Source organism: Falco rusticolus, chromosome 2, assembly GCF_015220075.1.
Source record: "Falco rusticolus isolate bFalRus1 chromosome 2, bFalRus1.pri, whole genome shotgun sequence".
Classification (NCBI taxonomy): Eukaryota; Metazoa; Chordata; class Aves; order Falconiformes; family Falconidae; genus Falco; species Falco rusticolus.
In genome coordinates, this window is record NC_051188.1 from 121554030 (window position 1) to 121581726 (window position 27697).

General features: G+C 43.7%; 1 protein-coding gene across 1 annotated transcript in view; it reads left to right on the forward strand.

Moving 5' to 3' along the window:
- The window catches only part of CMSS1 (cms1 ribosomal small subunit homolog), a 237373-nt gene that overhangs the window by 191652 nt on the left and 18024 nt on the right, over nucleotides 1–27697 (forward strand). Inside the window, exon 2 of the mRNA XM_037378348.1 lies at nucleotides 25177–25277. Within this exon, the coding sequence (XP_037234245.1) occupies nucleotides 25177–25277 (101 nt within the window). The remainder of the gene's footprint in view (nucleotides 1–25176; nucleotides 25278–27697) is intronic.

The following is a 27697-nucleotide window of genomic DNA, read 5'->3' on the forward strand; positions in this document are numbered from 1 at the left end:
GGGCTAGGAGTCCCAGGCAGCAGCTGTGATGGCGCATAGGGAAAACGAGAGGGGAAGGATTCTGAACCCTGCAAAGGTTGAAGAAATAGTTCCTCCTGATACATGCGCCCGTTCTTCCCATTTACTGGGGCTGAGCTGGAGACAGCTGGTATTCTTCCAGACAGTGAGGAAGCTGGGTGTCAGCACTGTCTGCTTCAGATAAGATTAATAATGTATAGCTTCATGGGGAGCGGAGCCTAATCTGTTGGGATGCCATGGCAAGCACTCCTGGTGAGGAAGAGCAGCTGCCTGTTGGTGGGGCTCCTGGGAGGGATGAGATGAACCGTCCGAGACAGATCCAGATCAGCTCCTGTTCGCTTCAGCAGGCGAGGGACTCGCACTCAGAGCTGGCTGTGCTGAGTGCAGCGGACAGAGCTGTGGACTTGTGATCATGTCCAGCTGATAGCTCTGTACACTTTAAAACTCTCTTTGAAAAATGACCCTGCAGCTGAGCACAGGAGTACAGCAGAAGGAACTTTGTTTCCTACTTGTATAGCAGAGCACAGGAGTGCTGCGAGCTTCCTGAAGTGCGTGCTAACACGAGTCTTGACTGACAAACCAGAACAGGGGCTGTTTTTTGAATGGAAATCCTCTGCAGTCACTTCTCCTTCCCATTTTGAGTCTGGAGGTTAGAAAGAGAATTGTCTGGTCCCTTGAATGCCATCTGTGTTGGAGACAGGTTGGAGAGGTTTGACCTACCTCTCTTGCTCCTTATGTATTCGTGTCCTGCCATGGCTGGTCTGTGCAGCAAAGCCATGATCTTCGCCTTCCTCAAATGGGGGAGACAAAAACAGTTCTCCACAAAATTTCTGCTTAAGTGGTATTAAAATTGGTCAGAAGCTGTCTGAGCCTATCAAAAAAACGCCTTGCTTTGGCTCAGGTGTGTTCCCCCCGCAGTGTCCGGTGTTTTTGTCTGTATTTCGCTTGCTCTGAAGAGCGCCCAGAAGGGCTGACTGGGTACGTCCAGCAGCCGCAGGAGGCAGCCGCTGCGTGTGAGGCAGCTTAAAGACTCTCCTGCACATAACTTCCCCCTTATCTCTGCAGGGTTTGCTTGGGAGGCATGCTGGTGATTCAGCTGTTTCAAACGCAGAGTCTCCACTGCCAACAAGTGCATGAGCAATTTAAGGAGAAGGAGGTGTACGGATGCTCCAGTTTTAAAAAAAACAAACTGAACCCAGTAAGACCAATGCATGCGCTAAGGCAGCATTTTTCTTTGTCGCTTTCCTGCCTGGGGCAGGAGTTCTCATGATAGATGCAGTTTGGAGCCATGAGCATCTTTTTTACTGTTACACGTGTTCATAAAGCACTGGATTTTTTGTACTGGTGCACTGGTACTCTTACAGGTGCAAGAGTAAAGGCAGAATAATTTTCTGCCTAGTTTTCCCTCCGCGTTTTCAGAAGTAACGCTGCCTCTGCCCTGTGTTCAGCAACTAGTACCTGGAGGTGGGTGACTTTTAATACAACGACGGGTTTACCTACAACCTGTTTTTCTAGGGCGAGCCTCCTGCCCAGGTACATTTCCTGGGGCTTTAAGTTTCAGGGGTGCTGAGCAAACCCAACCTTCTGTCAAGGTCACCTGGGCCAGAGGGAAGCATGTTTCAGTTTCCTACCCTCCTTAAATTTATCTTCACTTTCTCAAAATGACTGCTGTTTTGAAAAATCCTGGGGCATCAGTCGCTGTTGCTACTGCCAGGGAGCTGCATTAGCAGCCGGTGTTTGGGGCTGTGGAGTGGTAAGGCATTGCAGGCTCTGGCTCTTCTGGGTTCCTTTCAGGGATCCTGGCTAGGACCTGCCCAAGCTTGCAGTTTTGGAGCTGCTTTTAGGGTCAGCCCCAGGTAAAGTGCACCGTGCTATTTACCTTTGTTCATCCTTGGATGCAGTTAAAAGACAAGGCATGAGTGAAGAATAGACAATTTGGAGGGGAATTCTAGATCACCAGAGGCTGCAGTGTGCGAGTGCTGGTGCTTTCATGCTCTCCTGGTGCTTAACCTGAAGCAGGGAGGGCAATAGCAGCTGCTCCTTTCCTCCTGGGTTAAACACAGTATAAGTGGTGTGTACCCAGCAGGTGTTAAATACATCACTCCAGCTCTTCTAGAGTCTGAACTGGGTGCTTGGTTGGTTGCTCAGTGTGGGGCGTGGGGTGGGGGTGGGGGGGTGGGGAAGCTTCAGGTTTGCAAATCTGTGCAGAATCTGCCTCTCTGAATGAAAAAGTCAGATTTTGTGCCTTGGTCTGTAGCAGTAATTTGATGCTTTTTCCTCTTTGAGGTTTTCAGTCCGAAATCTCTAAGTGTTGGTTTCACAGTTACTGCTAGGCATGAATGACTGGTCTCCATCCTGGAATAATTTTACATGCTCCAGAGAATGCTATTGCCTTTACCCAATTCTGTGATTATTTACTGTAGCAAATCATTCTTGTAATGTTTGTGGTAATGACAGCTGTAGTACAGAGTATCTGTAGTGCTGTTAGGTTAGCAGAAATTAAAGCAAAGGAGTGATTCCTGAACTAGATGGCTTGGCAGATATGTGAGCTTAGGTCTGTACCTTTGTCAAAGGAAATCCATTATCATTCTCTTAAATTACATTTGCTTCATTGTTCCTACACAGAAGTGAGCTACCCTCTTTTTTATCCTACGCAGAACAGTTTCACCCTGGAACATTAATCTGGTCAGGATTTTATTTGACGTTAGGTTGGGGGTTTGTAGCTTTATGGATACACTGGGGTAAGGGACCACGGGAAGTTCCTTACCCTTTTTTGCCCCCAGCCTTTTCTTATGTAAGGGGAAAGTTGTAATTATGGCACCTCTCTTCTCAAAAGGTTTAGGTAACGGCAACAGCTGGCAGCGGCAGGCTGCATCTGGCCTGGTGGTGTAGCAGTGAGGGGCTCAGTATCCCTTAGCAGGGGGAGGTGCTGCTGAGAGCAAACCTGTTTCTACAGCTGTATGACAGAGAGTGCCTTGGGACAGCAGGATTCATGGAGGGACCAAGGAGCAGCTCAGGCACCTCCCGGACACCGAGCAAGCGGTGCAGCAGCTTACACTGTAGAGAAGGGGGGAAGACTAGGTTTTGTAGAAAACCACGCATGATCAGCGTGGAGAAGCGTGCTGGCTCAGAGCTGGAGCTCCACATCACTTGTCTTCATCCCTTTTCCTGCCACCACTGGCACTAGCATCAGCGGTGTGCTCTGCCCTTTGGCAGGGCAAAATCCTCTTGGATTCAGCCCTTTCTACTTGATGGCTGTCTTTGGGTTTTTTCCCCTGGTCCTTTCCTAATGTCTGGATGTTCTTCTGGTGTTTACATCCCTCTTGGAGGAAGATTCAGGGTCTGCTGCTGCATTAGGGGCAGTGTACAGCCACCTCTGCAGGTCTCCTTTATCTGATGCAGGAGACTGCACTCTCGCAGTGGGAACCATGAGAGTCCTGGGCAGTTTAACATTCTCATTTCCATGCAGTGGCAAAACACTGGTGAATTCAGGATGCAAAGAAGAATGCCAAGGAAAATTTAAGTGCTTTATGAATTTAAAGATCCAAATTGCATAGTCGCTGCTGGGTCTTATGATGCATTAGCTCAAAGCTTGCTTATTTTAAGATCTGGTTCTGTGTTTGCTGCATATTTCTATGCATGTGTTGTCAGTCCTTAGGCACAGCTCCCTTAAGCCTGGATTATACAGATAATGTAGACACTGCACTATGTGTTGAACCCTGAAGATCCTGCTTTTCTCTTGTCGTTGAAGACTTACGTGTTTATCCTATAGTAGATGATGTCTAATATTATTATGTTGGCTCACTGTTGAGCTTTTAAACCAAATGCTACCGTGGCTTCTCTGTGTTAGAAGAGACCTATTTTAAGTTAAAATGCTTTACTGATTTGAAAACTTCTTTTATAATTAGAAATTTCACTGTGCTTTTAATTAATACAAGTATGGAAGAGGTATTTGGTGTCTGAGTGTGTTTTTGGCATTCCGCAGCCACATCATTTCAGTGATTTATTGTTGAAATGTCTATTGAAAACCTCTATAATAAAAATAAAAAATAAATTAATTACCTATTAGAACAATGTTAAAATATGCCCTAAACCAAGTCATGTTAGTCTGCAGGTTGAAATGGGATACCTGGGAATTCAGAGCACTGTACTACTTCGATTAATTAAAATGTAGTCAGCTGAAACCTCCACTATAATCAAAATTGTTCCCCAGGGTTTTACCTTCATTACAGTCCTGGTGCAGCCTTCCCATCCCGACAGTTTAAAAAAATAAACAGTTCAGTTTAAAAAAATAAACAAAAGGATAAAATTACCATGACAGTACATAGGATTTATATTTTTTTTCATGGCTACGCTGTCTCTGTTTGATAGTATTAATTGTATGTGGCCATTCATTCTGCTGCCAAGGGCAAGCAGTGAGAGACAAAGTATGTCTGATTTGAGGGCTATGCTGTTTTCCATATTTTAAGACTCGGATTAATTTACATTGCTGGTTTCTGTAAGTTTGGCTAAGACGCCGATCTCTCCACTGCAGATGTGCTGCCTGTCTTGCCCCTGGTGTGCTGTGGGTGGGTCTGTGTATCAGCCATTCCGCAGCAGAGCAGGTGGGAGGAGGCTGTTTCCCAACAGGGTCTCAAACGAAGAATTCACAGCACATGAATCCATACGGGACACCGGAGGACATCTGACTTGTGAGGCTGTCTCCAGAGCTGAGACTTCAGGGCCTCAATAAAGCACAGCTTCTGTCTCTCCCATGCCGTATGTATTCTGACCCCAGCTTTACATAGTCTGTCATCAGTTTGTCCTTGAGCTGGATGCTGTAGTGAGACCCTTTGGATAGGGCTAACCCGTATCGTTCTCTTGTTTCATGTCAGGACACTCTCCCAGGAGCTGCTGAATAGCAGACGTGACAAACAAGCCTTTGGTTGTGGCTGTCAGTAGTGAGACTGGAGAAGTGTAACTCCACATTAAAAGGGATCCCACTGAGCCGTGTCTCTGACAGGGTGAGCCCCGAGTTTGTTTTTCATCTTAACAATCTGAATGCAACTGGTTTGGATTCTCAAAAATATTTTTAAAACCACCGATGCTTTTTCAAGGCTTAAAGAAAGGGACTTCATGCCCTTTCTGTCTGAATATAATAAACAACTATTGTTTTATTCTGCCATAGCACTTTCTTCAAGAATCCCATAGCACATGTATGTATGTAGGTTCCAAATCACCCCATTAAGGGATATCTATGCATCTTGTTTTTTGCAGTAAAACTGAGATGGAAGAAGTGCTCATGATTTGCTAAAGGCTAAGCAGTCCCCATCAGATGTAGAAATGTGTATTCCCAAGCTCTTTAATGTAACAAAGCACATACATGCACCTGACTTCCACCCAAATAAATCCTCTAGGGTTCCCTCCTCTGACCCCGAGTAGAGGGCATGTACACAAAGTGCAAAGAAATATGCATATGTACATATACGTCAGCTTGTATATGTAGTACATCCTTGACAATTGTAAAGGATGAAGCTGCTGAGTACATACTGTAGCTTTGCACTTCTAGTAATTAAAATGTCTCCAATTTAACGGCTCTTTTTAAGTGACTTGTCATGGGAAAGGACAGTAGAGAGGCAGCTACCCATGCCTTCTCCAGTGGTCACCCCATACCCTGAATTGCTTGATGAAACCTGGCATTTCTTCCATTCATTTCGCTGGCGAGGAGCAAACTTGCACATTCGTGATAGGGCAGAAGAGGGGTCTAAAATGAAAGATGATCTGTGCTCTGAAAGGGATTTGTGAGATTCTTTGCCCACGTGAGGGGAAAGTCTCTGCGAAGCCTCAAGAAAACTATAATTAGACTGCATGTCATCCACCTCAGGCAGCTGGAGGTCGGATGAAAGTTGGTGTGAGGGGGAGCAAATGCTTCTTTTTCCCCCTTCAGGAGTCTCAGGTTTCCTGTTGCAGAGGAGTTGAGAGGTCATAGTTTCAGTCTCTGGGTGTCTACTTATCTATATCGAGAAATTGTCGCAAGCCAACTGTCTCGCCTTCTCAGTGTGCCGGTGTGGGTCGGTGGGTGGATGGCCAGTGGGGAACTTGGCCACGTGAGACAAACCATGCAGCAACAGCATTTGCTGGAGCACGTGAGTCCTGATGTGTCATCCCAATCCTTCCTTCCCCTCATACACCGCTGCCCCGCTTTCATCCCAAATGGCATCTCCTTGTCTTCCCACTCTTTTGGGCGGGTATCGTGAGCGGACATACGATGGTATGCATCAAGCTGTATCACGTGGCATCTCTAACCATTATGTTAGCAGAGTGAACCATAGCAACAGGAAGAATGGCTGCCACTGATTTTCTGTTTAAATAGAGTGTTCTTAAAGGCAGGCAAGGCTTGATGTAAAAAGCCTGTTTTTTCACTACTTTGCACATGATTTGTAGTTTGTCTCTTTAGGTGAGAGTATCTAAAACATTTCACATTCGTTTGGGGATTATTTTACATTCTTTTACATCCTTTGCTCATGTATTCTTCTGCAATATTATTACTGGTTAAGAAAATAGCATGAGTACTATGCTAAATATAACTGTGTTGTAGATACTGATTTATTTATTTATTTATTTTTGCTATTTGCGCACTAGAGATTTTACACTGTTCTCCTGTTCAAGCGAATACCTGAGGAACAGATTGGTATACCAAAAAGCTGGTTATGAGTGAAAAATGGAAAAGTTCACCTCCAAGGATTTATTTTAACAGGACTATGTTTAGTCCAAATTTCATTTTACATAAAATTTTAATTTGCAGTTTTGCACCTGTGTATATGCCCTTTCCTTCTCTGATGCCTGAGACAAAATGTTGTTGGATTTCTGTCTGTGGTGTTTTAGCCCCAGTAGTGATCACTGAATCTGCTGCCACTGAAAGAATTTAGGCTTAAGTAACAGAAGATAAGAGATATGTGTTAGAGGTTTGTATAACTCCAGTTTTAACTAATTCTCCCTGTGTGCCTATGCCACATTGTATAGGTGGGATTTTTGTCGGGAATTGGTTTAATGTTAACCATCTTAATCTTCAAATGAGATGTACTGGTACAGTGCAGCCTTGCACACAACCCTTCTCCTTGGCAGGGAGCGGCAGGAGGCGGTGAGCCCGCTGCTCGTAGGGGCACTGCTCCAGCAAAGCACAGCTACTGCTGTGCTGGTGCCTTCCCAGGCCCCCAGCTCCTGCTGAGAACCCCCTGAGGGGGCAAAGGGCTTTCTGTGAGCATGCTGTGTACCTTCCTTACTGCCCTAAGAAACACATGCCCCACAGAGCACTCTGTTTTCAGCTTGCTTCTGCAGCTGTCACTAAACTTGGTGTTGGGAACAGTTCTATGAAGATGATAATGCTCCGTGCAGGTAGGTGGCCAGCTGTACACGCTCACTTTTTAAATAACTTTGAAAGCATATTTTCAGTTATAGATAACCACTGCTGCTCTGGGTATATACATGCTGTCTCATACCCATGCATACTGTTTTATAACATTCTAGGCAAAGTACTTTCAGTTGTTTAGTTTCATTATTATCATAATTTTTAGGCAAAGCTGTCATAGTTGCTCTTCATTTCATCTACCAAACTGAAAGTTCATATGAAATAAATGCATTTTGCAGAGGAGATGCTTCATCTGAGCCTAAAATACTACGTTTTGCTGTTAATGGATAGAGAGTAGGTCTCCACCCCCTGCAACTTTGTCATTTGTCTGTACACACCAGTGTATGTATGTACGGGTATTTGCATGAGTGCAAGAGAGATGCAGATGTGACCAGGGAAAAGCAGGCTGCATCTGCTGTGTCCCCAGTTGCACTGGCAGTCACTGGCTGAGGTCAGGTGGGGCCGCTCCCTCTGCTCGCCTTCCCCTGTGCTGAGAAGAGCCCTGGTTCCTGTTGTTATGCGGAGGCTGTGTGCATCAGACCTTACCTCACATGCACGAGTCATTACCAATCCTCAATAATCACTGAAGTAAAGGCTGGGACCCATAAAACTGTCCTGAGCGGGACTGTAAAGATGTCTGGGCAAGAAGGGAGGCACCGAGTGCAGCAGACAGTGCTCTGCCTGTGCTTTTCACCGCTTTGCAGCTGGCAATTGCAGCTGCAAAGCAGCGTGGCAGTGCAGGCCTGTAGAGTATCTACATCTTCAATTGGATTATTTTTTTTTCTGTGCCTTACTCCACTTAGATGTGAGCATGAAGCATTGTTGTGGTTTGGGTGCAGAAGAGTGAATTTGCCATGGTTAAAAGTAATATTTTCTAATGCAAAAATGTGAAAGCCTTTGTTGGAGCTCTCTCCCTTAGTCCCAGCACTGTATCAGGCTTGAAAGAAAATTTAGGCTGCTGAGGCTGTTTCTTACCTCAGAACAGACTGGTCCTACAACAAGGTGTCACTGTACCTCTGGTGCACAGGGAGCAAAATGCAGCAGGGGGCCCTGTGGAAAACTTCTGTTGTTTTTTTTTCCTCCTAATTTTTGGGAGATGGATTTGTGAAAGCAGGTCAGACAAAGCTTGGGGCTGTGTGGAGAGTATGAACTTTGATTTCCTTCCCCTTCCCTGTCACCAGTAAGCCTTGGGGGGAAATATTCTTTAGCAGAATCACTACAATTATTTCATTAACTGTTTGCATAACTATAGCTTTGTCGTTCTTCTGTGCCTATGAGTATCTCTGTTTCCTATACAGCATCTATTGGCACATCATCCTCTGTCCCTTCCTGGAAAGTATGTTCAGGAGTCATGGCAACAGTCACGAAAGGTTTTGAAAGAGAATTTCTGTGTAGGTATTGAGGCAGAGCTGCTTCAGCAGCTGTAGCAACTTGTTTTCATACCACAAGTTGTGTTCCGTCCTCATGCCAGCATACACAGAGAACTGTACCCAGCTACTTTCAGACTGACTCTCTAGGTGTCATCTGTACCCTTCTCGCACTCCTCCATCCCCTTTTGGGTGGCCCTGCTTGGATTTTGGCCTCAGCACCAGCTATGCAGTGATGGTGGTGGGTGAAGGTGAGTCCTGGGTTGGGCTGGCTGCCTGCAGAGCCCTGTGCCAAGGATGCTGTGGCATCTGACGGGGCCTTTTGCTAAAGACACCTGTTTCAGGATGAGCTGAGGTATGCTTTGATTCCCCTCAAAACCCCAGCTTGTTTCTGTCAGTTTGGTTTGGGAGGGAGGGAGGAAAATCCCAGCATCATTTGTTGTTCAATTGCACCAGGAGGAAGCCCATGAGCAGGAACATAAATGCAGCAAGCATTAGTAAGGATCTGGCTGCTGGTGAGACTTACTCATCCCCCTGGCGCTGCTTGGATTTAGCCATCTGGCTCTGGCACTGCTGACACCTGTCAGCTGAGGGTGACGGTGCCAAAGCCAGGAGTTTTTTAATGTCCCCTTGGAGCTTTGCCTGGCCAGCTGGCAGAATATATCATCAGCCAAACTTCCTCCCCCTCCAAAACCTTGGAGATGTTAGTCGACACATACAGCCATGCCATCCCACCCCAGTGAGGAAGGTGGATTTCAGCCCCGTCTAAGCCCCCCTAATAAAAATGAAAGGTTTCAGCCCTTCTTTTCCACACTAGAGAAGGGAAAAAAAAGATCTTTTCCTTCTTTTTATTTGCTTTCTTATTTTCTTCTTTTAAATGTTTTCCCTTCAGTGGTGGTCTCCACTAGTACGGGCACACGATGCCCATTGGAGGTTGCAGTTTAGCAAGATGAAGCCAGCTCATTTGGTGCTGGAATTTTATGATGGAGAGAGTAGGAAGGGGATGGTCCTACCAAGCAGGATCAGCCTCAGCCAGAAAGAGGTTACAAGCAGACTGAGACTTGTCTGCGTTAGGACGTGAGGCCTGTTTGCTCAGACATGCTTCCTTCTAACTTCTTCCCATAATGCCATGCTCATATTTATCACCCAAGTGCTGTTGCCATTTTCCACGGTTGTCATTGTCTCATCCCAGTGCCAACAAACTTCCCACCGATTTGGGTCACCAAGACAGTTCAGGCTCAGCTCCTGTGGGGAAGGTGTGATGACCTTCCCCTCAAAACACACCAGTTGCTGGCTTCCACTGGGACACAGCAGCACTCCTGCCCCTCCGGCAGGAGGGTCTCTGTGCATGCTGTGTTAGCAAGCTACAGTCACAGACATGCTGCTGGCCACCACTGCAGCCCTCATGGCTTTAACGTTGATGGGAAATAACATCTTCCCACACGAACGCAGCACAGCTACCACAAAGTGTCGCAAAACCAAAGTTGATTCAGTAAGCAATAACTTTAGTTAAAACTGGAGTACTTAAAAATTTATAAAGATGTATTTGTCCTCTTTTCTGTTGGTGTGTAACAACTGTTTATAAAAGGTTGTTGCCAGTCTTTAGGCTGCACTAGTTTCTCTTATACTGAGAAGCCTGATGTACGTGCTGATGAACTTCAGTACCCCTCCTATAACAGCGTCTTCTTCGAGTTCTTGCAACATAAACCTTCCGAATCTGAATTACATGTGACACACAGCCCGAGTTGGCTCCATGGCATACTACCCTAATTACCATTTTTTAAAGAGTCTGAGGACTGCTAGGAAGTTACTTGGTATGAAAAAGATGATGTTCTCCAAATAAACATAACAGTTAAGACTCTCAGCATAAATTACTAAGCAGAAATCAGAAGCAAGAGATGATGAGATGATCTTTTACGGAGTTGAGAGTAACCAAAATCAGAAGTTTCTTCGGCAGGTAAAACTTTTGCCACCTTGTAAAATTTTACTTTTTCAGGCTGACACATGTCATTGTCTAACCAGCCAGGTATATTAAGAAAAGACAACCTGAAATACATGCAGGAATTCACCCAGTCATCATGGCTTAGATGAACACCCAGTGACTTAGTGACCTCTCTTGCCCTTTGCTTACTATTAATCCAGAATCCATATGCCTTTCTTCAGATGTTTCTGCTAAGATTTCTACGTAGTGTTAATGTTATGAAGAACTTCTTGGTGTTGTTGCATCAGTGTTTGGACCTTTGGGTCAAGTGGACCATTTGCTACAGTCATGTTCCATCAGAGGGGTGGGTGTGCCAGTGCTAAATCCATGGCTCCAGAGTGTCTTTACATGACAACAATCTCATGTTGGAGTCTACACCACAGTAACATGATGTCTGTGTGACCTGAAATGTGCTAGGATCTCCTTACAAACAGGCATGCGATGCTGTACTCTGTCCAGGTTTTTTTCCCCCCTTAAGAATCACAACAGTTTAAAGTGGTGCTGAGGAAAACTGCACAGCGATATGTGTTTTTAAAAGGATAAGCAATGCAGGGCCAGTGTAAAGCGTACAGTGAAAAGGAGACTAAATTCAGTGTGATCTTTAATCCTGCCTGTACTCTGGTTGAAGCTGAGCCAACTATTTTGGAACTGCAAGGAGATTTGAGCATGTGTTCATCTATTAATTTATTATATTTTCTATGTCTGTGCTATTTGCAGCAAGCCCTGTATTGCAAACCTGAAGCCATACTTTCTCATATTGTACAAAGTAACGTGGATAAAACATCACTCAGCACATCTAAATGCATGCCCATATGTGTAATCATCATGCATATAGTCACATCTGTTTTTCTCTTACTTTCAGAATGATACATTCTATTGGCTTGGCTGTGTGCTTTTTACATTGATTTAAACAGGTAGAATCAGATAACATACATTCTGTTACATGTGCTGATATCCTTTTGTTTTCCCATTTCCTTTAGACAGTGATGATGAACACTGATGTTTTGGAATTGAGAATTTCATTATGCAAAAAACCCCATAATGCTGACACGCAGAACTGGTCTAGCAGAAAAAGCATATCTGATCCAAGTCATCATCAATTGCTCTCTAATTATGGTGACAATGCAAAAATGAAGCAAGCTTACCTTAGCTCAGGAGACTCTTGCTGTATCCCAGGCAGTTTCCTCTCCTTATTCGCTTGAAAAGGAAAAATCCACTTGAATAAAGAAAAATAAATACTAGAAGAGTGAGGGATTTAAGGAGCCCTCATCTGATCCACTTGTTTTTAGCAAATTGCAAAAACCTCGATCCAGCAGTAGCTCAGAGGGACTTTCCTCTCCTCGCGTATTCTGTGGGCTGAGAATCTGCAAGAATAGACCTGAGACGGTGCTGCAAGAGAGAGGCAATGGGGGGACCTTGGCACAGAGTTGGACCAAACTCTAAATATAGCCCAACCCACTTTCCATGCAGTTCTCTTCATACTCTGAAGGCAGATGACCTTGTCAGAAAACTGCCCTCCCAACATGTCACTGTCTACAAAGAGAGGATCTAAGGGAACAGGACTGCAGAGTAAAAGGACAGAAAAGCAATCAACCCTCTGCCTGCAGCAAATGAATGTGGGTACGTGCCCTGTTTTTATGGCCGTTGCAACTGATCAAGTCATAATGTGCTTTGTTTGATCATTTAGACAAATGAGCTGCATGCCAGTTCACGAAAGACCTGTCCAGATGAGAGACTGTGTTGTAATTGCTAGTCTTAAATAGAGAGCACTGACACAGATGGAAAGCCTGTCGCCTTTCCTCCTGTCAAAAACCTTAACGCAGCAGAGTGTGTAGTATTTCCCTAAAAGCTTCTGTCTAGAAGAAATTATCCTTCCTTTCACTTGCTCTTACAATAAGACTTTTTGGAAAAGTGAGTTACATCCACCAACGTATACGCTGGCACCATATAAATTTGAAAGATAGCTTGAAAGGGCAGTAGAACCTGCAATATCAGAGACCAAACTGCAGAGAAATATGCAGCATATGCAGAGGAGGAAGCAAGAGAATAAGAGGTGGAAACATAACCTTTGTGCCTTAGATAGGGAATTGCTTTTCAACAGATGTTTCATAATCCAGGGAATTTGCCGCTCTTAACTCTGTGTGGCAACATGTCAGGGTATTTTGTTCTTAACCTGAAGGAGAGTTTAACTTGATAGGAGTCAACCTGATCCTCTGTCAGTCAGGGACCCGGTACTCCTATGTCATAGGAAGGCTTCTGAATATAAAAAAAGCTGCAGGAATCTGAGCAACTCAAAATGTCTTCTCTCGCGTTCTGTATTAAGACATGTAGGAGGGTTGGGATAGGAGGTTGCTTGCAGTATTGCTCTTGAGTGGGATATATTTGTTGGTGACGTATATCTAAGTGTATGCTACATTGTATGCATGCCTGCAGTTTTCAAAGTTCAGAGAAAGCCTGAGAAAACACCAGGACCGTGATAACCTTATGCTGTAGATGTGTGTGTGTCTGCAAAATACTTATGAGCCAAAAGGGTGTGAATGGTGTCAGTGTAAGGTAGTGATGTGTATCTATGAACAATAATTTAGGTTGTTAAGTTCTTTGCAGTGTGCTATGGGGGTTTTTTTAGTTGAAGCCTACTATTTTTGGCAAGTTCCACTGTGTAATTTTATCACGATCTATCAGCTCAAAATCCACAGAGTCAGCCAGACTCTGTGTGTTAACCTTCACACCAAGAACTACACGTGTGAGCCATAGCTGCTTCCCAAGATAGTGGGAGAACAGCAGAGAAGATTAATCTCCTACAGTATTAAGGGGGATATCACATCTGAGACCGTACTACATTCCTGGGCAAAATTTGCTCATAGTCAGACGTAGACTAGAGCCTACCCATTAAGCAGTTTTATATATTTATCCAGGTTCCTCTTTCCTCCCAATTTACCTATTTCTTCCCCATTAACAAGAATTAATGCTTGTTAGGAATGAATATTATAACAAATGAAGGATGCTGGTGTTTGAAGAGAGGAATGAGTCTGCCTCCAGACAGGCATATGTTGAGTGACTTACTAGCACTGTGTCAGTAGTAAAATTCTAAATGTAAAGGATACCAACATTGCTGAACAGGGATAGCATTGTGCTGTCTGTGCTCCAGGGTGGTACCCTGATGCGATTCAGCCCCACGGTGCCACTGCCACTTCTGCCCCTCTCTCCAGCGCTGGGGATTGGAATTGCCACAGATCCCTTCATTCAGAGCATGAAGGAGGTGGTGTGAGGGAGGGAAGGTGTACTCCTCCCCAGCAGGAGTTAGTGCTTTTCACCCTCAGCAGCACAGAGCTGGAGCAGCTTCCACACACGATGGATCAGTAGTTCTCAGAAAAAGAAGGACTCACGGTGCTGGGTGGGTCCTGAAGCATGGGAATAGTCACACCTTGCCAGGAACTGTGACGTGCACTGCTTCTATATGAACGTTGTGGAGAAGGAGTGATTTCTTGCTTACACAGATAACATGCTGAGGGGCTTTGGGGAGGGAGGATTAAGCTTTGGGGAGGTTTTTACTGAGCAGGGCTGTTTGTGTGTACAGAGCTGTAAATGTTGCCTGAACAGCCCCAGCAATGCGAACTTCCTGAAAGGAGGGGAAATGGCGTCAGGGGGGGTTATATGGGTTTGCCAAGATGGATGGAACAGTGTTTTGTTTGACAAGTGTATACACCGAAGTTTCCTTCAGGGTGGCTTTTGCATGAGTCTCCTGTCCGTACCACGAGGGCAGTGTCGCAGGGAGTCAGGCCCTGGTTCGTGCCCAGCTTTTCCTGGGCTCACAACTTGTGTTTTCTTTGTAATGCTAGGTGGTCTTTCCATTGCTTTGCAGATGTTTTTTCTCTTTGACTACCCAGCCGCCTTTGGTAGCTTTTCCTCTGGAATTGTCTGGGTCTGGCTTCCAGAGCCCAGGCTCTTTCCTCGCGCAGATGCCTCTGTTGGGATTGATGCTTATTTCAAGCCAGCCTCATGGGATTCCCCCTCTTACAGTCATACTTCTGTAACTAGAATTTGTGAACTGATTTTTTCTTTTGATTAACCCCAAATCCCTAGGCACTTGTAGCTGTTTAAATACCCCGTGGTGCATTTCACAAGGTGAGATATGTGAACCGTAATGTCTCGGCCAGTTTCCAACATGGTCAATACTGTGAACTGGCTTGGCCCATTCCTCTGCTTGTCAGAGTCGGAGAGAGCGTTCGTTCTCTTACTAGCATGAAGTGCTGCACAGCATTCCTGGTGTCCTTTTGAGTGGTTCCTAAAGTGACTGTAGCGTATGTAATGCCAGGCATCTATCAAGAAGAGAAGCCCTTTTTACAAGGTTAAGCATTTAATTTTATAACATTCTTCCAGTAAATTTTCAAGCAGGCAAAACCCATGCTACAAACAAACAAAACAGTCTCCCACTCCCCATCTCTCTAGAAAAATGCTTTTAAACTGGGTTTGGAGATTTTAAGGAGATCATCGGAAGTTTCAGCATGAAAGATGTTTTTGAGAGAACAAAAGGAGTGAGGAGATTGCAGCGACCTGTGGGTGTCATCTGAGCCTTCACTCACCGTGTCATTGGTGAAGGGCAGGAGTGCAAACTGATGTATTATTGTATATTCAGGCTCTGGTTGCTCTTCTTTGGCAGGCCCATAATGAAGAAATTAAGTTGGATGGCAAACAATGAAAGGGCCTGTCATATTCCTAACTTGTCAAATCTTTGTGTTTGCCCTTTGCTTGCCATGGGCTTGAAGACTACAGTGACTGAATATTGAGTTCTCCCCTCTTTACCGTAGTGATGCTGTTCATTCCTTGTGCGAGGCAGTGTCAGGATGTCAAATTCAACCCTTGTCTTGCAGGAGAAATAGTTAATGTTTTAGGAGAGTGACCCACTGCTTTTACGTTGGAACAGTCACTTTCTGTGATTTTTCTAACATGTTTCTGTCTTATAAGGCAATATATAAAAATGAAAAAGTTGGATTATGAACAGGGCTGGCTCATAACTATACTACAAGCTGGCCCAAACCTTGGCCATGTAAAGTTTATTCTTCTGGGCTTACATGTGTACAACAGAGAATTTCCTCTGGTCTTATTCTCCAATATGGCCTTTATTTTGCCTTTCAATTCACTCCTAGTCAGCAAGTCGTGTCAAAAACGAGTTTGGAAGTACCTGTTTTGAATATTAAAGAGAAAGTATTAAAAATAAGGGAGAAAGGAGAAGTGGTTGTTAGAAATGTTCTGTGGAAGATCCTTTGCGTGGCAGTTACGTCTGTGTGATGAAAATTTTTTTGTCATATTAGAGTATAGTGAAAATTAATTTGATGTTATTCCATTAAGACTTGTTCTTTATTGCTTGAATGGGTAAGGTTTTAATTTAAATTGTCATTCAGTGTAAGAAAGAGGAACCTAAACTGAATATCCTGTCACCAGATTTATTGGGCAAAAAAATATTTGTGGTAGATGTGCCTTCTGCACTGCCCAGTGTCTGTCATCTCTGTAGTACCAGCTCTTGCCAATACTTGGAAACTCTTACAGGGAATTCCTGCAGAGTGTTTGCAAGCAGCTCCGGCTTGACACACGCTTAGGCAGGACGGAGTGGGAAGGAGCTTATGCTGTCTGAATGTTACTTAATGGGACAAAATAAAGGGCTTTTGATTCTTTAATAGAACTTGTGTCTTTTTCTGCTCGGTTGCATGTAGCATGCCCTTCAGGTGTGCCTCACAAATAGGCTTTACAATACCTTTTTTAAGGTACCTTGGCAGCTGAAGTCTGCAGTTAGGGCATCCTCGCAAATGCAAAAACTTACTGTTGTGCTGGAACAGACCTGTCTGGGGAAAGGGCTCCTCAGTCCATGGAGATGGGAAGGGAGGGCAGTGCCAGGCCCTGGGGGGCCACGGCTGGGCTGGGGTGGTGGAGCTGCCACCACCTGTAATTACGGTGGAGATGCCCAGCCAGGAGGCAGCCGTGCTCTCTGGTGCAGCAGCCTGACAGGGAAAGGCCACAAAGAAACAGTGACGCGCTGGTGGTCGCCTGCAGCAACACTTTAGGTGCAGCTTCTTACTCCCTGGCAACAGTAACAGGTACTGGTTCATTCACAGTTTTGCCTTTTTAGTTACAAATGCTCAAAATAGCAAGTATTGTGAGGCCTTAGGAGTGAAGGCATTTCTATTGCTTCATGACCCCAGTGGGAAAAGTATGAAAACTTCATCAGTATTTTAAAATTGGAGTTGCAAAAGCTGAAATGAAAAAAATAAATAAAAAATCATCCTTTATTTTTGAAGCGGCACACTGCTTAGCCATGTTGTCATTCTTGTTTACATCAAAGATTTCCAATGAGCTGTAATATTATGTCCTTTGATGCAATTAAATATTCATTTTTCATTTCTTGTCAGTCCATGTGTTCTCTTACTGATTTCTAAGACTAAATCTTGTTTCATTGTACTGTTTTAAATGATTTAGCTAATCCTTATTCAAGGAGGTAAAGGGATGATTGGATTTTTTTTCTGTAATCTGTCATCTGGATTTCTCAGTGGTGCCACTGCAGATGGTGCATGCGTGCGATGGGGAGAACTGTTTATTTTTCTGGGGGTGCTAGTGAACCCTTTGGAATTTTGGTCAGAGCAGTGTGAGAAATAAAGAGAGTACTGACACTGTTGTAGCTATTTTTGATGCAATAGTTAAGTGGTGATCTTCCCCAAGGATAGATTACTTTTGTAACTTAACGTTTCATCTCACATACTGGCAGTTTCTGTAGTATTGTCATGGTCAGTAGCCACCAACTGGTCTGAAGAATTGTTTTAATAATAAAATGTCATTCTTAGCCATCCCATGTGGCTGGTCTGGAGGTCCCCAGAAGAGCTTCATAGCTATTGCTTGGCCAGTTGGCTTTACACTATGGGCTCCAGGGCATCTGAGTTGTCATTAGGCTTAATGGGAAAATTCAAAGCTGTCTATTGCCTACAGAGAGGGAACTTCAGGAGGATTGTCCTGGTAGAATGAGATCCTCCTTTCGGGCTTGGCAGTGCCGGTGACACGCAGCTGAGTAACTGGGAATCGGCCCAGGAGGCGGTTTGAGCCGCTGCTTGCCTGTTGCTGCTGTGCACCACCGGCTTCTGTGCCTGCTTCTCCACTGCGGCACGGAACCTTTCCCTTTGGTCAGGGAATCAGTGTAGCTGGGAGTGCTTTAAAATATTTAAAATGTTAATCCTTTTCTCTTCGTTAATCAGCCCCCCAGCCAGGCCTGTCTCATTGTAAAGATGTGGTCTGCTCCATTGGATCCTGGCAGGACCACCTGAGTGCCATGTTCCGCGCTGCCCGGAGGAGTGGTACCCTAGCACTGTGATAAAACACTGTCCTTATCACTTTTACCTCATCACTGTGATCGGCACAGCTGTGGTGGCAAGAGAAGGCCTCCCACCTGAGCAAGGGTGAACAGGGACCTGGGAGCCAATTTTGCTGGCAGCTGTTACATTTTACAGAAAATTAATTGACCTTGAACTGTGTGTGCCCGATGGGACGTGCAGGGGAGATGCAGTGAGAAAGATTCGAGTAGTGCAGTAGCATTAAGATTACTTAATCTGATTCACTAAAGATTTAGGCCAGTTTTTAATGGCAAAATTATGATAATAATAAGGAAGCCTCAGGCTTCAATTTTATTATTTTCCCTGACCCACCTCTCCTCTCTTCCTCCCAAAGAAAAGGAATCTAAAATTGCAATTAAGAAAAAACTTGTGAATGTGGCTAACAAATTTGGTATTTTACCCAGCATCAAATATTTTTTAATCTGTTGAATTTAAAGCTGGGAGCCCTGAGAAATAGTTTCCCTCCAGATTAATGAACTCAGATCAGTACTGTTTAATCAACCAACAAATACAAGCACAGCCTGCAAAGCAGCCTGAAGTCAGTCCATTGTAGCACACCCAAACTGAACAAACTGCACCCACCTGTAGGGTAATGACAAGCACATACTTTCCTGTAACATACCTGAAACTAGAAAGAGAGCATAACAAATACAAGATCTGTTTCCATGGTGTACAGGACTTTTTGTTAAAAATCAGAAAACACAGGCTTTATTTGAAGTCTGGTTTCAGATACGAGGCCATTTTAGATCAGTCGGAGGAGGATGGAAGTCAGGAGGGGGAAAAGCAGGGCAGGGGGTGTGGCAATAATAAATTATGTATAAACTTTGTTTTCATGTAAGTAATTATAGTTTAGTACTGATACTTAGCCCTGATGGGAGCATAAGAGAGAAAGCAGGGACTTCTGTTCAGACCCAGAGACTCTTCTGACCCAGAGTGTGTCTCTGACAGTGGGCAGTGCCAGAGACATCAAATAAAAGTTGAGGGAGTCTCCCTCATGGACGTGCAAGGCAGGTTCCCTCCCAATTCCATCACAGAGATGAGTTTAATGGTAAGAAATGAACTTCTCCTGCACCAACCTGTGTCACTGGAGGTCTTCTGGATACCAAATAGATGTCTAATTTCACTTGGCTTCCAGATAAAAAAAAAACCAAACAAAAAACCCCAACCAAAGCAGTGGAAATAATTCCTTTAGTTATCTCGGTGTGTGCACAAAATAATATTTTTCTGTTCTGAGCTTTCTTTTTGATTAATGTTCATTGTTCCTATATTATGAAGAGTTGTAAGCACCATGCCTCCTTTCTCTCTCAAAAACCCCCTTCTGTTCCCTTTGTCCTCTCTTCCTGTGAGGAGCTTCCCATAGCTGCCATCATTTCTGTGAGCTCCCTTGTCTTCATTTCAGTCATAGGCTGGCTTGAAACACAAGTTCACTTCCAAAGAATTTTAAGATTATTTTCTGTTACATTTCTGTTGGAACCTTTTCTTTATTTCAGGGCATTTGGAGGCATGCTACCTAGAATTTTCACTTTTTCAGTCAGCCTTAGTTCTTGTAAGTATTAAGTATTTATGTTGTGGTCACTATAACTCCTTTATTAATCACTTTAGAAGAGAAAAGTGGCATGTTGAAGGTCAGAAGTCTCAGTAATGGTGAATCAGCCTAGCAAACACAAATTTGTGTGTACTAGCTATTTTGCATGAACAAAATTGCTTTCACATCAAAGCATGTGTCATTTCTTCCTTATATCATTACAGTCTTGTCTGCCTTTAAAAATACTAGTATAAGTAACCAAGCAAATGTGCATTTTTTGTGAGTATATCGGTTAATAAAGGTGATGATTAAAGGGAACCTGTTATATTATCTGAATATCGCTATGCTTATTTGTTTATGTGTATAAACTTGCAGACATATGTATGTATTATACGTGTGTGTATATATATAATATAGATAGTGATGTACTTAGACATGTGTCTATATCAATATTAAATTCAAAGGAAGTTACAAACCATTGCACTGAATGATTTTAAATAGTGATCAGTATCATAGAGGAGAAAGTTGTATAATTCATATATGTATATGTTAAAGCATAAATGGCTTTCTCCATTTCAGTGTGGTTCAAAATAAAATCAAACAAATATTTAATGACTGGGAAGCCTGTTAGTGTCTGCCATGCTACTGATGCAACACCAAAGGAAAAAACATGAAGAGCTGCGGAATTCACATTCATTTTTTTATATCGAGAGCATTACATGATCGTTCAGATGTCTTTGATGACCTTGTGGTTGCGTAAGGTCCACACGTTGCAGGACGGCAGACACAGAGGGCGGCTGCACTGAACAACACCGCCCCTTCAGCAGTGTGTTCTGTCAGTGCCTGCTTGCCCACTCGCTTGCACCACAAAGGAGATGAAAGTCAATGTTGTAGTAATCAATTAGGTTCTGCATTTGTGCCCACTTGTTATTAAGGGAGGATTTGCGCTCTGTCCTGTTCTGTCAGAGGGGAGTCTGCTGGGCAGCTGGCACCTGGAAGCAGGACAAGCAGTGCTGCTCTGATGCAGATGTGTTTGGGATCTGTGAGCTCAGCGCTTCTGCGTTTATTTGCATCACGTTATGATTTATTTTGTGAATAACCCCGCTGACATCAAGGTAACGGCTTGCAGAGGAAGGTACACTCTTTAACGTGAGCATGGTTGGCAGAGTCTGGCCTGTAGTACTTTGATGCCCACAGCAAAATGCTGCTGTCATCACAGGAGTTGACACGGTGTCACAGGCAATCAGGGCTCAGAGCGAATGGCTGTCTTGGCTGGGACACGAGTGCCTGGTTCTGGAACAAATGAGAAGTTCTCCTCTGGTATGAGATAAAGGTACTTGGGTACTGCGGAAAGATGCTCGAATTTTAACTCTTTTGACAGCTGTTTGCTGAGTCTGGGGCTGGACACTGGTTCCTTCTTCCCTTGTTCCTTGCTGGAAGTGGGGGACCTTGTGTCATGGAGCGCAGTCCAGCACTCAGATGGGCAGTGAGCAGGTGGTGCATTGTTTGTCAGGCTATTTCAGATCATGGAAACCGTTTGTCCAGATTTAGGTTGCTGTTGCTAGCAGTGTGTCTTTTACTTATGAGGAAGAGAAGAGGTTATTTAAAACTTAGATGACTCCTGTTTGCCTTTGGAGAATGCCAAGTGAGATTTAAGAAGGAATGCTTAAAGATCACGGGCAGCTTCCCCTGAATCTATTTTATGCAGTTCTGATTTATTTCCAGTGTGAAATATTGGAAAGAGCTGGCTCAGCAGCTCAATTCAGCGAGACATACACAGTTACACTCGAGAAGGGGTGTCTGGGGCTCAAGCACAGTGAACAAGAGGGACAAAGAGACACTTAGTTCTGATTTCGTTGATGTACTTTGTTTATATCCTCGCTCTGCAGCCTCTTGGGTGTAGTGCATCCAGGACCCTGGTGGTGCAGAGCTGATGTGTGTAAAAGCTGGTCACTCCTCCAGTACCTCCGGAGTCAGGGCAGGAGGGACAGAAGTCAGTGATGGGCTCTCAAGCACGGGAGATCCTCCTTGGCAGGGGAAAGGTGATACAGCACGTAACGAGCCCGTGGCAGTGCACGGGGGTAACCCTGAGTTACCGAGACACCTTTGAAACTTTCAGGAGTATACTGGATGATGTAATTTTCCAGCTTCTGCTCATGGAATCTCCTATCTGTGATTCCAAAGTGGCCAGAGGACACAAGTGGTCAGTGGCTTCGGAGAGGAATAGGCTGGGGAGGAGCTGTTCCTGGGCAGGGGCACTCAGCTGTCCTCAGGAGGACAGAAAGGAAGAGCCCAGTAGACTGATACAGATATAAGGAAGAAATCTGTTAGTCTCCCAAACCTTCAGCTTGCTTTCTTCCTCCTTCCCCTGCTGCCATGTGTTAGGCTGTACAGGACTATATATATATTACATTTTTTTGTGCATTAATAGTAAGTTTATAAAAAAGTAAACCCATATTGCCATTGATGATGTTAAAAAAAAAAAAAAGTTGGCTGTAGAGGAATGCAGCTGGGTTAATTAGCTTTGATAGTATACAACTGTGGGTTGGCTTCAGGGGCGGCGGGTTGGCCAATGTAGATACAGTGCAGCTGTGCCTGGTTCTGTGAAGTGGTTGAGAGCCGATGAATAGAGCAGCCGAGGAAGAAGCAGAGAGAAGAGGGAGAGCGCGCCCTTAATGCGGAGAGACTGGGAGAAGGCAGTAGAGGGACCGGCATGAAGAGTATGCTGGTATGAGATGGTAAAAGACCTTCTCACAGCTGGCTAGTTTGGAGAGTGCAGTGGCAGTTGGCCTTGGAATCCTCTCTCCTTTTTACTTCTGGTGGCCGGTAAGCTTTCCCAGCAAACTCTTTTCACCTTCAGCCAATGTCTGATGAACACTGTGGAGACAGTAACAGTGATTTCTAGCAAAAGAGACAGACTGTGGATGGGGGTTCGTTCTTCTGGTTCATGAACTGTATGGCAGCTCAGAAGAAGAGTCAATCAGACTGGGCTCATCCCTTAGAAGGCAAGGAAGACAGCTTGTGAGGGTGACTCATGGAGACCAGTGCCATGTACTTCCTAGTGTACAAGTAAGCCTGGGATTCAAGCTTGTTACCTCCCTTGCCCATGCCCTTTCAGCAGAGACCCTCGAAAGGCCCGCCACCTTTCTGAGGCTGGCTTGGCACAGCTTAGGGGCAGCCTGGTGTTACAGTTGCCTGTTGTAAGGGGCTGCCAGGGGTGACATCCCTGCGCTTCCGCTGCCACCAGCCACTTGCCCTGCGTGAGGTCTGGTGCGGGCACGGCTGCAGCCTGCTCAGCTGCTGTGGTGGCCATGGCTGCGAGGAGGAGGCAGCAGGCAGGCCGGCCGGGCTGCAGTGCCCACCTGGTGCTCGTGTTTGCGCTACAGCTGGAAGTAGGGCCTTTCCTTGGGGGGTTCCCATTTAAGATTTCATAATATGTCTTCATCCTGCCTTGAGGTGCAAGTGAACCATCATCATTTCTTCCATGGTGCTTCTTATGGTCTGAACGAAGTTCCTCAATGTGTTTTTCTAACCCCTTCACGTAGGAGTCTCTTAGTTGTACTGGACAGACAAATCCTCTTCTCAGTTGCTGCTCAGTTTCTAAAGCTCTGGCAGTTTGCCAAGAATCTGAGCTATACCGAGTAAGATTTCATGACAAGTGACATCCAACCTGCTAAAACATTCACTGATTTTCTTCACTTGCTAGCTTTCAACTTCCCAAATGGTTTTGAACTCTTAAAAGCTGTCACAACCCATCTTTAGGATGCTGACTGTTTCACAAGCTTTTCAAAGTGGAAGAAGGGGTGGAATTTACAAGGTGGTATCTTTCCAGGCATAAATACGTACCTGGTTTGTTACCTGGTCTGTTGCATTAGGATTTTCAAAGCTACTACCTGACTGATGAATAATATATAATGTTGCATCTGTGGATTAATAAAGACTGCCTTTTCCCCTTCATATCCTTTTACTTATCTTTCACTTAATTTTTTTGAGGTTATCTGTCACATACCCTTTCACTTACCTTTTTTCAATAGGTACCTATTTTAACATGGAATTAGGAAATACCAGCCCTGCTTGATCCAAATACCAGCCAGATTTTCTCCCTCTCACCTTCTCTGGCCATCATTTTACTCTGCTCACAGCTATTTATTGCATGAATGTAGCTATGTCGTCCATACTCAGGGTGATGCTTAAGAAACCATACTGTTCCTCTTTATTCAAAATAAATAATCTTGAAGCTGTGAATTTACAACTTCAGAATACAGAGATTGCAACAAGGATTGAGTACCTGTTGGATGGAAATATTCCAGGTGCCGAAACTGAGTTACTCCCTTCTAATTATTCAGTTTTATGGGTGATAATGTTTCTGGCAATGATCAGGGAAGTAACTCAGTCCCCAGCAGAAACTTCTGCGTTTGAATACAATTTAAGCACTGATACAGCACTATTAGAGGGAACTGTTGCTGTGGATAATTCCAGGGCCTCCCCAAGTCTCTCTGTAGTTAGAAGACATGAAGAGGAGAACAAGTAGAAACATCTTATTGTAAATAGTTTTCTTTCAAAACATAAGTCTTTTTTAGGTCTTGCAGACAGTCTGGTTAAATTTTGGGAATGGTGCCTTTGTCTAATCATTACTGAAGAGACACAATTACTTGCAAAATATAATTGTAATTGCTTACACAAATAAGTATAGTTAATTGTTGATAGTATAAAATAATAGTATAACAATACTACAAATAACTTGCAGAAAATGGCTGCATATATTTTTATATAATCGGATATTATACCAATCTTGTAATTTTTCCTCTTCTAGGTAATGGGGTCAGTAAGGCATTTGGGGCTTTTAGATGGAAGCTGGGGTGGCATGTTTCTGTGTGTTTGGTTTTATTTTTTTCTTCCTTCATCTACAAGACTTGTTTTAGTGGGAGATGACTTATTCTGAAAGAAGCGTCAGCAAACTTAGCAAGAAATATGTATTTTTACAGTGATCCTATGGACTGTAGTGCCATTACTGTACAGTACCAGTGCTATTGCTTATTTTGAGGTCTGATGGGATAGGTCTGTAATTATACGTGGTGAATGCAGTGCTACGGATCCAAGATTATGTTTTAATTGTTCTGAAAAAATGCAGAGAGATGTCATACAACTTGAGATGTAGTTTATCAATAACATCTTCTTTCATCGTTCACTGCTTAGTTTAAGTCAAGGGAGGTTTTGGGAAGATTAGGTATTTTTACCTGTGATCCTGCAGCTGTCAATCACTGTGCAGCATTCCAGAAAGATAAAGAAATATATTGCCTGCCTGTAATACTGTGGAGAATGGGGAAGCCAGGGATTTCTCTTAGAATGAATTTCATATACCAGTGTTCTAAAATGATAAAAAAATCTGTTACAGCTGTACTTACTGCCAGTCTTGAGATTGTATTGTGACAACCTTTCAGCTGAAGATTTTATCCCTATTTTTGAATGCAAGGGTAGGAGATGGATTTGAAACACAGTAACAAAAACTTCTTTTTTCTCATTAGATCCTTCAGATGATCAAGCTCTTGAGAAAGCAAGTGGTAACAGGACAGCACCACATCAAGATTCAGGTTCCAAACCCACTGTGACAAAGAAAAGAAAGCAGGTTTGTAAATTTAGTAGTTGTGTAGAGCACAGAGATGATAATGCATAGGGAAACGTAGTCCCCCTTCATTCAGTTTTCTTCACTGTTTGTCTGATATGTTCATGTAAAAGGATTGTTTCATTACTTTATTTTGCCTTATTTGGAAGTGATCATGGTCTGGTACATTTCAGTAACAACTTCACTCTCGTTTTGTGTGAGTTGAGATTGGTAGGTCTGTCTCCTACGAAGGGACTATCCAGTGATAAAAGCCTGGGTGGTGCTACCGAATGTCCTCCCCTGTAACCTTTTCCCTTTCCCTGCACACATAAGGTCTTGAAAGCTATATTTTTGTATTGTACAGCATCCACCCAAGCGCGTCCCCAGTGCAATGTCTAAGTGAAGAAGAATTTGGGTCTACATAGATGGATGTTTTAATAGCCTTTCACCGCTAAAAGCTTCCTTTAAAACCAATACTGTCTGTGGTGTTCAGCATTACATGGAGTATGCCAGGGGAAAGGCAGCAAGGTCTTTGAGAGACAGCATCACCCCAACTTGAGCAAAAAAGAGTTATGTAGAGGTCAGCTGATTTTAAGAAGTCTCTTGTTGGAAGGTAAATTTCTTCTGTCTTTCTGATACTGTACAGCAGAATTGACCAAACGGCTGTCAAAGAGCTAAAATTATACTGGCAGCTCTCTCTCCTTGAGGTTATGGATATTAATTTTGACCCTTAGGTCGATAGTAATTCACTGGGTGATGCTTAGGCACTTGCCCAAGTGGAAAACCATTTGCAGCAGTGTTCTTTTTTTGTAACAGAGAAGTGTAAACAACACAGTAGCAATTACTACACTTTTGGGTGTCTTTCCAAGGAGACCGAAGGTGAAGTGAGCCAAATACCTGAGCTGGTTCTGTGTTTTGTTTGGGAAAGAGAGAACTGAGCAGCACAGAAAACTGTACATGCTCTTTGTACATGGTCTCCCAGGGGGTCAGATGCTGAGGACATCAACTCTGTGAGGATGCAGGTAGAGCCACTTTTTATCACCATCATCTCCACTTAAGCATTTAGGACTAAGTTAAGACGGTTTGGAGGAGCTGCTTTGCTCTTTATGTGAGACTATCAGAAAGGATGACCAACACATGTTATCCTGCCGAGGTGGACTGGGACTGCTCAGCTGTAGTAGAACACCTGCCACAGCTCTTCCTGTCATATAAGGATATCAGTGCATTTTGGAATCAAGTAATTTATTGTTTAGCCATGAAACTCCAGGAGGCAATGCTTTATGGGAGCTTCAAGTCATGGGTACGTGCCTGACTTTTAGAGCAAAACATTTGCAAAATCAGATGTGTTTACGGAAAGCTCATAGTTCTGTAGTTCTGGTACATATAACATAACCCATCTTAGTCCCTGACTTATTCACAGGCTGAAAGCTGTTCTGCAGTGGGCTTGGCACCTTAAGGCCAGTCAGGAGATAACCAAATAGTTACACGAACATTTATGTTTCTAGTCTGCAGTCTGTCCTCGGGCTTATAGTGAAATGAATAATTTGTCTCCAGTCTGAATGGTGCATTGATGTGTTTACTTTGTCACAAACTCCAAAAGTCAGACTATATGGCTGACCTAGAATGTAAGCTTTCACACACACGCAAGAATGTTTTCCCTCTACAGTTGAATTTCCAGTAACTTGGCAACACGTAAAGAAAAAAAAAACGTTAGAAATATAATACAGGAAATATTTTATGTTCTGTCTATGATTAACAAACAAGGAATTTATGACATTTTAGTTCATAAATCAATTGTCTCAGCACAAATTTCCTGTTTTCTGCATTTTAAGAACTTCCATGTAAAAACAGCATAAAAACACAGAGCACAAGGGAGCTATGTCAAAAAGTGGTTGGTTGTTTGCTCTGTCTCTTGCATAAGAAAAACATGCAAATGACCTTTTCTTAAGGGTGTCATGCAAAGAGCTATTGCATAAGTAGGTAGGCAGCTAACATTTGGATAAGGGTCAGAAGTTCAGTGCAGATCAGATACCTAAATATTTTAGACTGCAGATCATCAAAGATGTGTAAGTTTACAGCCACTCACTAGCATTAAGTTTCTCTTTTTCTTAGGGCATTATTTTGAATGTCTGAATAAAGTGGATGTATTATTGCTGGACTAATAGTATACTACACCTACATATATATAAGCTGTCATAAAGGAGGTAATTTTGAGTGCTTCTCTGGGGAAGTAAGGCTTTGACTACAAGCCTGCTGCGTACTTCTGTTCCTGTTGAGAGAAAGGGGTTGTATACTGCCTCCTAAAAAGAAGCTGTGGCATTTGGTGATACTTTTAAACAGCTGAATGAAGGGTTATCAGTGAGAAAAAGTTGTTTCTCTTAGAGAAAATGTTTCAGATCTGTGGCACAGTTTTATTCTTTTCTTATGCAGATACCAGTTGCAGG